This window comes from Bacillus rossius, chromosome 7 (genome assembly GCF_032445375.1).
Source record: "Bacillus rossius redtenbacheri isolate Brsri chromosome 7, Brsri_v3, whole genome shotgun sequence".
In the NCBI taxonomy this organism is placed as follows: domain Eukaryota; kingdom Metazoa; phylum Arthropoda; class Insecta; order Phasmatodea; family Bacillidae; genus Bacillus; species Bacillus rossius.
In genome coordinates this window covers 10,145,586-10,162,957 of record NC_086335.1, presented here as the reverse complement: position 1 = coordinate 10,162,957, position 17,372 = coordinate 10,145,586, and the positions used below count along the sequence as shown (strand labels likewise).

General features: G+C 32.6%; 1 protein-coding gene across 2 annotated transcripts in view; it reads right to left on the bottom strand.

The window, feature by feature from the left end:
* Positions 1–15,008, bottom strand: part of LOC134533674 (lachesin-like) — a 780,301-nt gene extending 765,293 nt beyond the window's left edge. For both annotated transcript variants that reach the window (XM_063371220.1, XM_063371221.1), the window contains exon 1: positions 14,860–15,008. In XM_063371220.1, the coding sequence (XP_063227290.1) occupies positions 14,860–14,911 (52 nt within the window). In that variant the 5' untranslated portion in view covers positions 14,912–15,008. The remainder of the gene's footprint in view (positions 1–14,859) is intronic.
* Between the last annotated feature and the right edge of the window lie 2,364 nt (positions 15,009–17,372).

The window sequence follows — 17,372 nt, the reverse complement described above, 5'->3', positions numbered from 1 at the left end:
CTTATAGGAAAAATAATTATTTTCCTAGCAATAGGGAGTAGTTTTGGAATTTTTTCAATTGACATCCTTCAATCAAATCCACAAAAAAAGTTTTTTATTTGATATATTTATATATTTGTTTTTAGTTACTTTTTTAAACCACATTATCACATTGTAGATAAAGCAGAAGTAATATAATTCTAACATATTTATGTTAGGCACTTTATTTTTAAGTTTAAAAGCATGTTTTTGCAACGTTTATGAAATATAACGAAATTATTTGAGAAAATTGAAAAATTATATTTGTATCATGCTGAAACAAAATTTAAGCTTGGGAGCGTACGGAAATGCATTGTAATCAAGTGAGACCTAAACAAAAAAATTTTTTTATATTTTTTTTATCCTGTTCAGCTACGTGATGAAATTAGAATATTTATAGAAATCATTGTATTTCTTAATTTTGTATTTTCTTAAGTTAGTAGGCCTATGGGTCTACAAGAAATGTTAAATTATAAGAAATTAAAAAAATATATAAAATATATATATTTATATTGTGATTCTTAATTGCACCATATTCCGTTTAATTATCTTATTATTTTTCAAAAAGAACTAAAAAATATTTAAACACCAGTGTGCTGTTTATATATACAATCCGATGAACTTGTCAGCACAAAACAGTACCCGACGTTGCCCGGGTTGAACACAGGTGATATATTGTCCACGAGGTAAAGCAAAATGGAGAGCGCTATTTGACAGTATGGTAGACACGGAGAAATAACACACAATTATGTCTGTATGCCCATGACCTATAATTTTTTGTTTACCAATGGTAATCGTTTAAACGGTTTAAGAAGTTATTGCGCTGCAAACTCCATCTAGTGACGAGGTATAGCAAAATGTATATCACGAAAATATTATCCGTGTTAAAATATCTATGTATTCCATTTTTCGTGGCAATCGGTCAAAAGCTGTTGGAGATTATCAAATTGATACATACCAACATTCTTTAAATACATATAGATTATTGACATAAATTAACATATTTGTTCCCGTACTACATTTACCGGAAAATAAAATTAGTTAAAAGTAAATAATTTTAGTGGTTTTAAATTTTGCTTTTTTGACTTTTTAAATACCTTTTCTTGAATAATAGATTTGATTTTGTGTGTAGTATTTTTTGTGAGCAGCTAAGCCATGTTTCATTGGATGTTGCAATAAGCCTCATGAGAATAACAGTAGATATATTTAAAAACTGATTGAAAATGGCTCTTATATAGCAAAATATTATCACTTTCATGTAAGGCATCATTATTTTGGCCCATTATTAGTAAATAACTGTCGGAGATAAGGTCTGTATTTCACATAATTTCTTAGCCAACGAGTGAATGTCAAGATTCTCATTTGCCCTCGTGTTGGCCAAGCGGTGTTACTGGTTTTCTTACTGGGTTGGAAGGCGATTAAGCAATATGAACTTATTCAAAATAAATAATTTTCTATTAAAATAAAACATTTTTTGAATTATGTGATCATATAATAAGTTCTACACTAAAATGCCAGATTACTTTACATTAAAGAGAGCGATAGGCGCCAATATCACAAGTCAGAATAATAGCGTTACAAAATTATTCTTATCTAACAGTTATTTTGCAAAAAAAAAAAAATTGTTTAGGTTGTTTAAGCATTAAGCCACCTTATGCTTAATGATATTAAATATCACATATAAAATAAATAATATATGGAGGCTTTGAGGTAGCAATATATTTATCACAAAAATTTACGCTTCAACTTTGTATGCATTTAATTTTTTTGGTAAATAATTTTCCTGATAGCTCTACATAGCTGTATCTTTATTTTTAAAACTGTCATATTATTTATTCACTTTTCAATGTTTAACTTAATGTTTTGTGTTTTTGTAGGTCATGCCACCATCGTATTAAATGAATCACTTTTTTCTTCCAATTTGACATTTCTCGAAGCCAGCCAAACGTACAAAATGTAGAGTAATACAGCCTTAAAAACAACATTAAAAATGTCTCTTCGTAGAATAATCTCCACGAAAGCGACGATAACACATTACCCTCGGCACCGACGAGCTGATTAACCCACCAAGTGTTTTGCAAAGTAAGGGACATCAGATTCCTTAAATTTTTTTTAGCTATTTTAGTAGTTCTTAAAATAATTTTTAAATCATTTACTTTTGTTGACACCCAGACTTTATCTGCCAGAATAACATACATGGTTTGTTTCTATTGTTATAAAAATATGTTATTCCCAATATTTACTATTTAATTAATAACAAGTTTTGCGTGCTTCGATTGATATTAATATTTCATATATTAATTAAATAATTTAAAAAAATAATTAAATTAAATTGTGTTTTGCAAAGTAAGGGACATCATATTCCTTAAAATTTTTTTAGCTATTTTAGTAGTTCTTAAAATAATTTTTAAATCATTTACTTTTGTTGACAGGCCCGGATTATAATTATAACTCACTAGCCACCACACTTTTGGTGAGAAATAGTTTCAAATGCTTGAGGTATCCAAGGACCCACGGATCCATAAATAGTATTCAATGTGCACATAAGTCATCCATGTGTGTTAGTCACTTGAGTTCAAATAAATATTAAAAGTTACGTGGTCTCTTTTAAGCAAAACTTTATAACTATACATATTGATGTTTGATTTAGCATTGGTAAAACAAAAAAACTATTTTAATTTTTTTATATATTTCCTCTTTAAGATAAACATATAATACTGTTTTTTTATTCTCGTGAAAATTTTTGTAAAAAACAATTATTTTTCTCGGAAAAAATAAGGCAATTTAATTTGTAGTGAGTATGTTGCTCCTGCAAAACCAACACATGTCGCAGCCTCAGTAAATGGAGCTACCTCGCATTAGTGTTGAAAGAATAACACGCTTTATTTTTATTACCGTCTAGAATTGTTTTATCAATAATCTTGTATGGCTTTACAAGCAGCATATTATACTATATATGTATATATATCACTACATAGTATAAAACAAAGTCGCTTCCCACTGTCTGTCTGTCCCTATGTATGCTTAGATCTTTAAAACTACGCAACGGATTTTTATACGGTTTTTTTAATAGATAGAGTCATTCAAGTGGAAGGTTTATATCCTATAATATATGCATAATATAGTAGAGGAACACCGATAATTTTAGAGGTTTCTAATGTGATGTCGTAAATAAACACATATTATTTGCGCTTATATTGCAATTTGTATTGTATATGTCTATCTCTTAGGGATAACCCTCAATAACCATTTTTTTACCTTTACTTTTAACGATAAATAATGGCTCATTTACGAAGAGATTTTAAGCAATACAGCATTTATCCTATTCCAATTAAGTACCTTAAATACATTGTGCATTTAATATAGATCAATATGGCCCTGTACAGCATGTCATTTAAATGAATATTTTCGAAGATATTACAGATTTAAAATGCAGGGACATAGCGGTTGCGGTGGTACCGGCCGGAGAGATGGCGGCGCGTGCCTCAAAATAGCGCGTCAAATGACAAAAAACCTGTGAACGTTGTATATAAAGACATTCTGCAGTATATTTTGTATCAGCATTGCACCCGTTCGAAGCCGGAGTGGGTCGCTAGTTTATATTTATGTATATATATAGGTATATTTATATATAGGCATATATATTCGTAACAAATGTTCAAGAGAATTCATGGAATACGAGTTTCAAATGATTTGTTTTACATATTGTTTTGATGTTAATTATACTTACCCTCCACAACTTATTAACACTCAACTCAACCAACTAGCTTCTTCTGAAAACGTATCCTTAAATTCTGGGAAAATTAGAGCGTGTCAGTGAACCTAACCACACATGTGTCAGTATTAAAGGTGTTGTAAAATAGAACCGGGAGAAAATAAAATATCCATTTAAATGTTTCGCCACGTTTCCCATTTGCGCAGATTCAGTTTCTGCATAACACAGAGCGTCTGTTTTCTACTATTAATTAACATGCAATTAATATATATGAGCATTTTTCAATGGTTTCGACAGGATTACACATTTTTAAAAATGTTTTATTATGATTCATTTACTACAAAAACTTATTTTTTTTACAATAAACGTCCTTCTTAAAGAATGTGGCAAGTAAAAACTTTTTATGTGTAAAATATGAGTTGAGATAATGTTTACTATATAATGAGTATTTTTAAAGTAACTCAATTAAACATATCCCAATTTCGAGTAACTATGGGCAACGAATATTTGTTTTTGCTAATCAAATCCTAAAATGTTATCTTTAATCTGTAAATCCAAACACAAATTAAAAGTTTGGTTTTAAAAAAAGGAAACACTAAAAAACAGGTGTTTGTGGCAAGCGCCTAGCTGCTCGAGAGTAATGAATGTGTGACATTAATTAACATTCTTGAATAAGTGTCCACCATTGCCACCCAGTTATCCCATCGACCAACATTTCTCTTCTTGCCGCGAGCAAGTCCCATTTATCACGACGTCTCGCTCCATTGTTTCCCCGAGCACGGAGGAGACTTGGCCTAATCTCGTGCACTGACTCCGGCCCCACTCCTCCTCGCACGACGGTCCTCTTGTGCCGTGAATAACCGCGTCCTGGCGGGGGGAGAGTCCTTGCACCGCGCCGCGCGGGCCCATTATCAGCGCGCGAATACTCCAGCAATAACGCGAAACCTGAGGAATGCTTATCTTTCTGGGCGGGAAATTAACACTAATGAAATAGTATGGCCGCGATGTTGCCAGAAGGCCTGGCCTCGCGCGGCTAGAAGGGCCAGCGGGGATAATGAAGGGGTGGGGGCAGGGCGGAGTAAAAACCCCGGCTGTTATTCCGCGGCGTGTAGACCACCCCCGACTCCAGAGCGGGCGGCGCGCCAAAACGTCCCGTGGCGCGCGCGCACGAAGCCTTCCGAGCGATAACTCCTCCCCAATATGGTCGCGGCGCGGAACCAGCCCCAGCCTCGGACAGTATCGATTATTCAAGTTCGATATCGGGAGTCGACGGAAGTTATTACGTCGTACCTCTCTCGACTCTCCTCCTTTTTCCCAGGCGACCGAAAGTATGAGCGCTTGTTCTCTGGCGAAAGAAAAAAAAAGTTTTCTTCGCATTAGGATATTGCCTCGCTAACGAGCTCCCATTTCTCCCGCAAGAGCACCATTGCAGATCTTAATACTTTCACGGAGGGCTTAACGCAAAACATTTCTATTGTCAGAAGTATATTGCAATTAGGGACTTTTTAAAAAATAAGAATTTTATTTTTTCTTCCAAACATATTGACATATCTTTTCCTGTTATTTGCACGGCAATTTTTCTTGCTAAATATAATAAGGAACAAACCATGATAATATAAAAAAACATGTACGTGGAACTTAAACTTATCATTGGCGAAGAACCCTAGGTCACGAATTTTGTGGCTGGGTAAAAACACATTCAAAAATTTGCACACCACTTTTCTTTCATGCAACTACTTTTCCTGCTTTATTAGAGCAAAAGTTTAATGTCTTGCAAAATTTTATTTTAAAACTGCTAATTTTTAGTTAGTGCTAAACTAAAGTAAATTTACAGATGTGTAAATATATTTAAAAGCTTAAGTTGTAAGGAATATTATTACTTGATTTTGATACTGGCAAGATTATATATACTTGAAAAAATTTAAAATGTTAAATGTTTTGATAAGTTTGGTGAAAACACAATAATGATTTACTGCAATTAGTTATTTCAAAAGAAAAACATAAGTATTTAATAAACAACACTAACAACCATGCGGACTCAAATTGCTAAACTGTAAGGAACCTTAATAATTGTATGTATTGAATTTCATATTTACAAATAAAATTAAGATATATGTTTCATAATCTTATCCATTAAAATATAACTTATATACTAAAATATATTTTTCTACATAAAATTATATCTGTAATTTTAAAACAAATTTCAATACTTTGATAATATAAATCACACCTCTGTAGATTTTTTTATAGTGAACTTTGTCAATTCATGTGTCACTTTTTTGGCTCATAAGGAAACATTTTTGGAAAAAAAATTCACCAAATATTATTTTAACGGGTAAGCGTCACTTTCTCATAAAATTCTTTTAGACACAAATTAGAAAAATATACCGAATGACATCTTTCTAACAGTATTATATTAATTTGGGATTTGGGTTGACATATAATAATTTCACTGTTAAAAGTTCGAAATACATTATTTGCGACTATTATATTTTTTATTAATTTTTTTATTTTGTTGATAGTGCTACTGGAATATTCTTTATTTCATAAATAAGTTACGAATAAATAATATTTGAACTTCAATTCTTTAAAATATGGTTATTTAGTTATGCATGCATAGAGAAGCTCTTAAAAACTTATGTGGCTATTAAAAACTAACATTTAGCAATATTTTCCATAGATCATCAAGTTAAATGAATGATTATAAAAAACTAAAATATTCATGTTAGATATTTCATAACGAAATCAACATCATAAGATTACGAAGGCGGCCCTTGTTTCTAGTACACTGTATCACAAAAAATTGTCAATATTTGAAAAAGAAACTTCCTAAACAAAGAAAACTGCATCAAATCTGCATCAACACCGCATTTTTCTTTTACACGAGTAATGAAAATTGATGTCACGGGGCACATTGATTTTTGTTTAAAAATTATTGTTTACCTGTAAAATTTTTCGAAGTATTTAAATATATTGACTAACCACTAAATATGTTCAAAATATTTAAAATTTAATTTTTAATATTGGATTTTTATAAAGCATTGTTTCAAATATAACCAAAATAATATTCAATTTTATTATTTAAAAATATGTATTAAAGTTTCAAATCTTTTTAAGAAATAATTATTTCACTAATTAATTGTTTAAAATAGTTATAAACGCACCGCTGCACCACACAGGAAAGAAGTGTTCAGACTTGCATTCACATCCCCTAAATCAGCTCATCTCTCCTCCACTGAGTATTCAATATTTTTGGTTGCCAAGTGGAATTGAAAGTTTTTTAAGAAGTAAAGTTAAAAATTTTAATAGCACTATATTGAATGTTTAGTAATACATAACATTATTTTTTGGGAAAATACACGCAGTATCTAGCAATTCCGTAATTTTTGAATTTATATTTAAGTAGCTACACCCGGCCACACTTCGCTGTGGCTCCGTCTGAAACAAAATTAATGGGAAAGTAATAAAAAGTATTCTGGCAAACAAACATTCACTGAGGAAACACATAATTTTATTTAATACCCTGCTTTGCTTTGCTGTGTATTTTATGTGGAAGGAATTGAATTGAAGAAAAATAACAATTGACATAAAACTGCATTGTTTGTTTATACGTTTTCTGCATAAACATAACCTATTTACTGACTCTTGAGCATGCAACGTATATTTTTCCATGCCAGAAGCATTAATTATTTAAATTTTGTTGTGCCCTAAATCGGCGCCCTTCCCTCCTAGCCCTTGTCTTATAACTATTCAGTAATATCACTAACACGACGCCTGTGGGGTTCGCTACCCGCAATGTTTGCGCGCCAAGTGTCTAACAGCCAGGGGAGCAACAATTCTGTTAATAAAAAGTGTCCCAAGGAAAAATAAAACGTTCCTACTTTCTACATCCGGAGATAACGAAAGCGGACATTGTTGCGACTACATGGAAGAGTGTTATTTCGATCTAACATGGAATACCGAATTCAGGGTAGATGCACTGGGAATAAACCCATGGACAGAATGCAAACTTAAAAATTATTTTGATTAGGTGCTTGGTTTGTTAAAGCCATTTTATATTTGTAGAAAGATTTTTCAAGTGAAACTTCCGTGGCCGCGATGGGAATAAAATTTTATGGTCGAAATTAAATGCGACGTTTTCGCGAGACATTGTTGTGGCGGCGTGCGGCTCAGGTTGAACCCCGCCATGCTGCAGGGATAGGCGTGTCGTTGCAGTAGGGATCTGCCTGCGCCTGATGGCAACCCAACTGGCTGGCATCTAGAAAGGGAGTATTTGGGCAGAGGGCAACACAACGGGGTTTGAACTTATTGGTGTGCACCTCACCAGGGGCCATTTTTACAAGAAAAAGGCGATCTTACAAGTACGTTTCATTTAATTTAATTTTATGAATCGGTATTGTTAAACAGTTCTATATGAGTATTACTTTATTTGTGTAACTAAAAATGTTTTCTTGTACAGTATAATGGTTTCATGGTTTAATTTGACAAGATAGTTATTTGTCACGTATTATTAGTAGATTAACTTAATCACACACCTTATTATAATTATGAGCTAACGTGTGCATAAATATGTTAAGTCTAACTAAGATTGTGCTATTTAAATAAAGTTTAAATAAATCCCGTGCGTAGAATATTATCTAATGGTTTTTATTTTCACTTTGTGGCACTATGGTCATATTGTAAACAATTACCGTGAGGTAAGTCCGTACCGTTTAAATATCGCTTCGTGGAGCTGCTGTCATGTTACTTATTGTTTATTCATTCGACAGCAGAACATTATCAAAGCTTATTAATGTATTGCAGTACGTTTATGTAGTCTATTGACAGAATCATCAAATTTCTAACAATACAAACAGTTAGGATTCTTAAAACCTTGAAAAATAAACGAAAGCCAAAAAAACTCCGGGCTGTTTTATCTTGTTATTAAATTGTAAAAATGGTTTTTCTGAGTGACACTAATTAATTTAATTAATTTTATCTGTGTGGTTAAGAATAACATTTATTAAAATTTATTTACTCTTTAAATGGTTTAAAAATTGTAGTTATAATTGTTTTTACGATACAAATATTAATGTAATATTATATTTTTATGATTATTTCAACAGTGTATATATACTATTCATTGTTAAGTAATCATTATTGTTTGGTAAGTAATTATTCATATTCTGAGCAGTAATTTTGAAGTAAGTAATAATTAATTTAATTAATATTCATTTAAAAATGGTCTTTTGTCTATCATTATCTCTCTCTGCCGTTCTACCCCTTACTATACACTTACGAGTCGAGTTTTGGATTGCTTTATATGTTTCATTTCTATCACATTTACTGAGTTACACGTGCTCTTTTTTTTAAGACATTTTTCTAGCGATTTTCTACTAGATATGATATGATAAATAATTAAGCGCGTTATTTGGTGGATTAAGTTTTGAGTAGACTTCTTGCAGCTATAAAACAGCGTGGTTTAATATTAAAACTTATAAAACATTTAATACAGCGAACAAATATCTTCATTTGTGTACAAGTTATTTTTTTAAAAAATTGATAAAAAAAGGCTTTGATCTTTCATTGTTGCTTTAAACTATTCACTATATTTTACTCACACATATGCAAGATTTTTAAAGTAGATATTTAAAGCGCGCTTAGCACTACTTATCTGTTGCAGTCAGGGTTCTAAAAACTAAATAAACAATTTTTATTCGAATTTTTGCATTTCAAGCGAGATATCTTCATAACATTGTGCAAATATACCAAGCGTACCGGCTGGTGGCACGGTCAAACAGTGCAAATTTTAATGGTTACACGAGGCCAGGTTAGCAAATTTTCAAATCAAGAATATATTTTAAAAATTTTTGTGTATTGTTACAGATTTTATTATAGTTGTATGCAACGTATCATGTGGTTTTGCAGTTTTGTTTCTACTTATTGTCATGACTACTCAAATGCAAAATTGTTGTTTTAGGATCTATAAAAATATTTCTTTTGCTTTACTACGAATTCTTGAACTGACACGCTGAGTGCTTTTAACCATGTGTTTCAGACATTGCAAAGCAAATGAGCACACTACACTTAAATTTATTCACAAAATTTTTGTCAGAACATTTAAACAATAAATGCTTGATGAGACCTAAGCACTCTTGTTTACCATCTTTCATTGACAAACCACGTACCATTGTTTAAAGAAATGCACGCTGTGAAAGTTCAGATAAATGGAGGCTTTATATTGATAGTACTTTTATCATCCTATAATCTGTAATATTTTATATTAAATTAATACATGTAAACATTTTATGTCCCATCAACCAACAATAAATTTTGGCTATTTAAGTATGCAGTTTGTTAATCTGATTATTAATCCGAATTTTCTCTGATTTTAATCAAAGTTATCACTTTTCGGCATATTTTGGTATATATGAATTATTTTGTCAAAATTGTGAAGACTACACATTTTCCAACCGTCAGCTTGTCAAAGTGGACTTAGCTTCATTAAAATAACTAACGGTTTTTTAAATTAAATTTTTGTGTTAAGAAATAACAAATATTTAAAATTAAGTTGAATTAATAATAACAAAAAATATTGTTTAATGTGTCCAAAAAATTATTAAGTGTTGTCATTACTATTATATTTTAAGTTTTTACGGAATAATAATGTTGAATATCTTGTGATGACTTCCGTCCCTCCAAAAAAGAAAGTAAATTAAACATCTAGTGTGTTCGGATTTTACACTAACTACATGCATATCATTTGAGTCAATTTAGAGAACAGACCAAACTGTTTTTTTTTTTTTTTTTTTTTTTTTTTTTTTTAAAGTATTTATCAATGAGGGAATAAAAGGCAAAATTTATTGTTTTAAAAAATGATTTTCCTTGTGTTTTACAAAATTATTTATGAAGTTGCATTAATTGATAATTATTATATAATTCTTTTCAAATAAAAATTGTTTTTTGGTTGAATTAACCAAATAATAAGCGCTCCTTAATAAAATGTAATTAAGAAACTTTATAGTGCCACAATTTTGGTATTTCAGGAAAGTTAAAACGTATTCAAACCTTTCTCATTGTTTTGCTACTACACAAATACAAATTCAGTACGTTACGTTACAATAAACAAAATTAAATGAAATGTTATGACAGAGATATGGCTGCATTTTAAGACGATCCCTTACATATTAAACGTAATAGTATTTTTTCTACGTAATATATTTATTTAAAGGCTATTTTAAAATATTCCGGTCTTACTTGAGATCAAGCGACATAAAATTGTGGGCTTCAGTGAGTAATATATAATATTTTAGCCAAGAAACACAAATTATAAAATTGGTTTAAAATAGAAAGAAACGTAACTGTATCGAAACGGTTTAAGACAGATAAAATTGATGGACAAATAAGAAAATTTAAACATTTTAGTACCATGCAAAACATAATTTCTAATACATTTATTTACAATAACGTAAACATTTTCACTTATCTATTACACACAAATTAAATTTAAAAGCGTGACGCTATACGCAATCTAAATTTCAAGAAACAATTCACATATGAGAAATAATGTGGTAAGTTGATCTTTATAAGTTAAAGTGCGTTTATTTATTTTATAGCTGTAGGTTTTTATTTGGGCATGATGGCCACATTAAAAAAATTAATAACAAATTTATTTGTTTTAATTATACTTGTGTAAATATGGTTTTGAGTAAATTTTTAATAGTTAATATGAATCACAAAATTCAAAAATAAAAACTGTGACATTAACATTTAGCATAGGAAGTAGGCGTTTATTTAAGTAAAGTAATTAAATTTATTTCTATATTACTAATAATAGTTACAATTTTAAATTATAAACAGTTTTATTGTATAATTTTTAATACATGGGATAAACTCATATAATTTGGAATTATCAATGAGGAAGTCATCTCTTAGAAAATAATATAATTACTAATAAATAAATACAAATCGTGTATTTGTCAATATTCTCAATTTAAATTTATAAAAGAGTATAGCCACGCTTAACTAAGCCACTACGTAGGTATATTTGAATGAGCTGTTTCTATAACATAGAATTTTATTTGCGCTTTAGTAGGTTCCTCACGGAACTTAGTAGAATATGTGAAAGTAATAGGTTAAAGGTGTGAGTATGAGCAGTGAGCGCGCCCCGGAAGCCTCCGTCGCTCTCGTCGACTCGCCAGAGTTCGCGCGCTTTGCAGTCAGCTCAGCTCTGTTTCCCGACGCTCAGTTCAACATCACACTTAAAGAACTGACAAAATGCTACTTTTATATTTACTTTTAACCCACTATAGCATATAATGTTAACTGCAGCATGTATAAAACTAAAATAAATAAAGGGTAAAACATGAACCATATTTGAAATTTAGTTCCATACGTTATCCATTAGAATTGAAGTTAGCAGTTTATAAGTATCTGAATGTACTTTTTTATCATAGTTGTTTTAGATTTACTGATAACTATAATTAGAAAGTTGTTAAATATTTTATTTTACTTGAAAAGAAATTATATATTTTATTACAAAATTACAAAAGTAAAAAAATATATATAAACATTTATGGTAGTAGTGTTTATATGATTTTAGGTTTTTTAAATAAAACCTTGTAATGACTTAAATATTTGCCGTGCCTATTGGTTATTTTAAATATATATATAATCAATACATATATTATATAGTAAAAATTTGGCCAAAATTAAAACAAATGTACAAGCAATGTGAATGCTGAAAAGATTGCATACACAAATACTATTTATAAACGGAACTCATGTTTTTGGTGGCAATGGCTTCAGAATATTAGACTTTAAAAACGTATGGCGATTATTTGCATGATTATTTTATCATTACTTATAATATGTAAAAACACAAATATAGCGAGTAATAACGTATATTGATCTGTGTGACTGAATATAGTCAAATTTAGCGTTTTTTAATTAAATGCTAAAATATTATTTCCTAACATTACAAAAAATTATTTTTATTTTTACATCAGTTCTAACAGATGACTAAGGAATTCTTATAAATTATTTTGAAAAGTACGGGATGAAACTGATCATAGATAATAACCCGTCATTTATTTTAAAACGAAACATTTTTTCCCTATTTAAGAAACTGAAAATTCACACTTGTTATTTACGCTTAGGTTTTGAAACAATAATAAATAAGGTCGCATATAATAATAAAAGAAAATATTTTGTTTATATTACGTATATTACTTCTAAAATGAATAACAGTACTAAACAGTTCTTATTACTTAAAACTAATAACTTGTCATCTCGGCCATAAATAAAAACTATATATGAAGCAAAAGGTTTTCCTGAAAAAATCAAAATCACTTTTCAAGTTTTCACCGGATACATTTGTTGTGTATACAATAATTTATCGTTTCTTAAGCGCTTTCGCTTTTTTATTGATTTATAACTGATTTTCATTTATGTATATCTTAGTTAATTTTAAATTATATCTCTTATAACTGAAATTTTCTTAGCATAATAGTATAAAGTTACGGTATTGAAACACATTTAAGGGTAGTCTCCGTAAATTTGCTCACTGCAGTCAATTGAGACCCCTCCCTTGCTAGGTGAGGATTGAATAGTTGCAGATATTGTGATAGAGCTAGAACTAGAAAAGTTATTTATCATTCTAATAAAAGACTGAAATAAAGTTTTACGTTTTTAATATTTGATATTGCTTTGTTTTTATACAATAATAAACTAAAAGGAAATGTATGATTATTGCAAAAAAAATATTGAATAATGTTTTAACCTTAGCTATATATATTTTTTAATGTGATTGGAAAATAACCCGTTAATTTTTTTCTTTAAACATTAACTTCTTTTGAGTACAATGTTACATTCATTAGAAAATAGTATTGCGTTGTTTCTTGTAGCAAAACAAAGAATTTGTAGGGTTGTATTTTATAAATTGTATTTTATGGCCATAGCAATTTTTGAGACATCATTTATGTAACGTTAAAATATTTACTAAGTTGATATTTAAGAATTTGACCAAGAAATTAATAATAATAAGAAACTTCTCGTTGTACAGGTCATTTAAAAAATATATTTTTTCTGTGTTTTAAATTATTTGTAAATAGTTTTATATATAATATATAATTAATAAACATAATGCTTTTTATTTAATTTTATAATAAATAATTTAGAGGTTAATAGTACCTACAGGTTATCGGTATTTTTTTATTTTCACTCTTATCGTAAAGATGCTAATATTTCTTGAGTTTCCCCCTTTAATTTATGAAGATTTTCGTTAGTTATGAGAACGTCATAAAAGTTGAGCTGCCACTACACAGAGCCTTGTTTCCATCACAAAAGAACTTTACTGGAAAATATGTATGCAATTATAATGTGTAGGTGAAGCTTGTGTTGCAGTCGTGTCGGGCATTGTTCCTTCGTCTGAAGAGTACGTCTTTCTCTTGCGACGAAAAACTAATTTAAATCAAATGCCTTAAATTTAGTAATCGAATGAGAAGCAACGTCACAAGTTATATGTTGCGGAAATACGGCTACCTACCACTTAGGTTGAGATAAAATTGGCTGACAGCAATTTCGCCAGCTGAAGCTATTTCGCGTCCACGAAGAGTAAGATCGCCACAGTGCTGAAGACCTAAGTACCTTTCTCATCAGAGGCGAGTTTGTGTATTCGCGTAATGGACTGAACTGGGAGGCTGTCTTTTTAGTATCGACTCGCATATTTACCAACCTGAGTGTTGAAACGGTAATTTTGATTCATGGTATAGATAACTGATATTAAGAATATCCATTTTCTGACGTGATAACGTCTTATAAATCGACGAACGCCGGCTGCACGCACGAAAAATAAATTGTCACGTTCCGCCTGAGCCGAGAGTGCAAGAACCGGCCAAACCACCGTGCGAGAAAATCTTCTATGATTTCAAGCAAGGTTAAGGCGGTTTTTTTTTAAAAAAAAAAAAAAAAACAAATTTTTCTTGATTTATATTTAAACAAATTATTTAAAATTAAATTTTCAAAAAAAATGTAAAAAATATTTGAAAATTAAAAAGTATGTAATTTTTTCATCAATGTTTTCTTATGACGTTATCACGTCCGTGAACCGACTTTACAGACAAGTGTCCACAGCAGACGGCACTCACCGCCGGCAGAGGCGAGCAGCGCCAGCCAGCACGCCCACACGAGCTGCACCATGGCCTCTGAGGCGCGCGCTCATGTCACGTCCACGCGCGAGGCACGACACATCGCGCAGGACTCGCGAGGCACCGCCGCGCGCGCTCGCAGGCCGACTGGCGCCTGGCGACTCTTCCCCGGGACTTCCCTCCTCCCCGCCGCGCGGTGCGGTGGAGGGGGAACACACCACCACCCCTACTTCCCCGCCGCCCACCCCACGTGGTCCGAGGGGAGGGTCGCGCGCCACGCGGCCAGCGCAAGTGGAATCAATTACCTCTTCGGCATGAGTAGTAGGTCCCCGGACACCTGGCTACCCGGTCGGTGGTCAGCGGGCCGTGTAGTCTCTCGGGCGAGGTGCAGCCGTCTCGCAGCTTCGCGGGCCTCATCTGCAAGTGTGATGAGCTTTACGCCCGCGCCGGGCCCCTCCAGCCACTCCCTGACTGAACACAACCATGCTTACTAGCAGCAACTGCATATAGGTACATTACAACATTCTCAAGTAACATCACATGCATTAAAACTTGATTTTCAAATTGTTATAAAAAATGCAGTTTTCTCTAATTAATCAATTTTTAATATACTGTGTTAGAGCACAAAACAGAAATGAAGAGACCATAGAAAATTTATATATGTATATTTATCAATTAAATTATTTATAGATGTATAATTATTGAAACTTTTTTTTGTACGCTATATTTTTCTTAAAACTTCTCTAAAATTAGGTAATTATTGATGCTGTGCCACCAACTAGTATTTTAGCACACTTTTAAATTTAAATTTTTAAAAAACAAAAATCCAGTCATTCTTTTGCTGCAAGAACATAAACTTGTTCATCCTCCTGTACACTCCCATTCAATCCTTACCAAGCCTGCCTCCCCAATTTTTCCCAGCCCTAGATCCGATTTTTGCCGAATCTTTGCGAGTCAGACTGGTATCCGTTTATTCCCGCCTTAGCGCACGAACGTCGCCTGTAATCTGCCTCCGAACTGTAACGAAAACTGCTAGGTCCTGCAAGCTCTCAGGGCAGGCTAATTCCAAGACCTCCCCAGACTCGAGCCATTTTCACCAACATCCAGTCACGCCTCCGGGTTCTGTAAAGCCTCTTTCCCACGGTCATCAGCAGTCCCCACGCCCCTCACCTCTCCAAGTTTTCCTGGGAACACCGGCCCAGGGCTTTGACCGGCCACTAACCCCGGCCAGGGTCGGCCTCTACCCAAGGCCACCACACTAGTCCCACATGTACATGCTTATGCCTCTTAGCGGTAGTTTTGCGAATCACATCCCCTGGGAGTTTGAACGCCCGCGAAACACCTGCCCTCTGGCGTCTCCGGCAGCAACCAGTACCCAGTAGTTCCTTCCCCGGCCACCAGAGCGCTGGCCTAGTCAGCTCCATAAGCCCCATGCTGCTAGCAGTGGCCTCGTGCGAGTCGACCTCTACTCGGTTCAGCCACACTTCAGTAGGTCGCGCTGACATCACCGGTACTACCAACTTCGAGATATCGAAGTCTGCTTTTCTCGACAAGCACCTCGGTAACCGTCGGAACCTTTCGGTCCAAAAGCCAAAGCCTCCCACCCTTTCTTTGTTTAACATCGCCTTTTAATTACGAGTCTCTGCTGCCCCAAACTTACTGCGCGCCGCGATTCGGGACTGGCTGGTTTGCATCTACATCATCAGGACGCCTCTCCGTTATTTTTTAAGATGTGATCAAACTAGACAAGGGATGATTCCCACAACGGTAGTGTTTAGGCGTTAGTCAGTCCGTATAGAAATAGCTCGTAGAAGTAGTCATGTTATAGTCATTATAAATAATTAATTTTCTTTAAACCATGAAACGTCTGCGATGGGTCCGTGTGCTCAACGCCCGGGCAGATCCTGGACGACATCACCCTGTTTGGTGAGTTTGTACTACCTTTACTCCACGGGCCGGATGACTAAGGCCCTCTGACGTCCCGTCAGCTGTTACACTTCGCCTAGCAACCTTCAAACCGCCAGCCCTTCAGTTTTTAAAACCTTTTTGGACTAGCATTGAACCACGACGTTGAACATATCTGACAGACATAAATGTCTCATAAACACTTAAAATATCCTGGGATTGCGACCCAGTTTATTGTTACTAATTTTATTTCATTTGTATTAAAAATCTTTTTAATGGTCTAATAAGGGCCGGCCCATTCTTTTAATAATGTGATTATAAATCCATGTTATATATATTTTTGTTAATGAATTTATAAAATATCCAATGTGAAAATATTCAAAAGTAAAATAAAAACAGAGGTACTAAGATGTAGACGGAATCATTATCTTGCCTTCTGAAACCAATAGATCCACTTGTTACCCCCAGTTATAAGGAGAGACTGAGGAGTGTATCAAGCCATAATTTTAAAGATAACTTTCAATGTCAATGACAAAATTATGTAAAAAAATTAACAATTAAATTGTTATTTTGTTAAAAACAAATTTTTTAATTTTTTTGTTGAATGG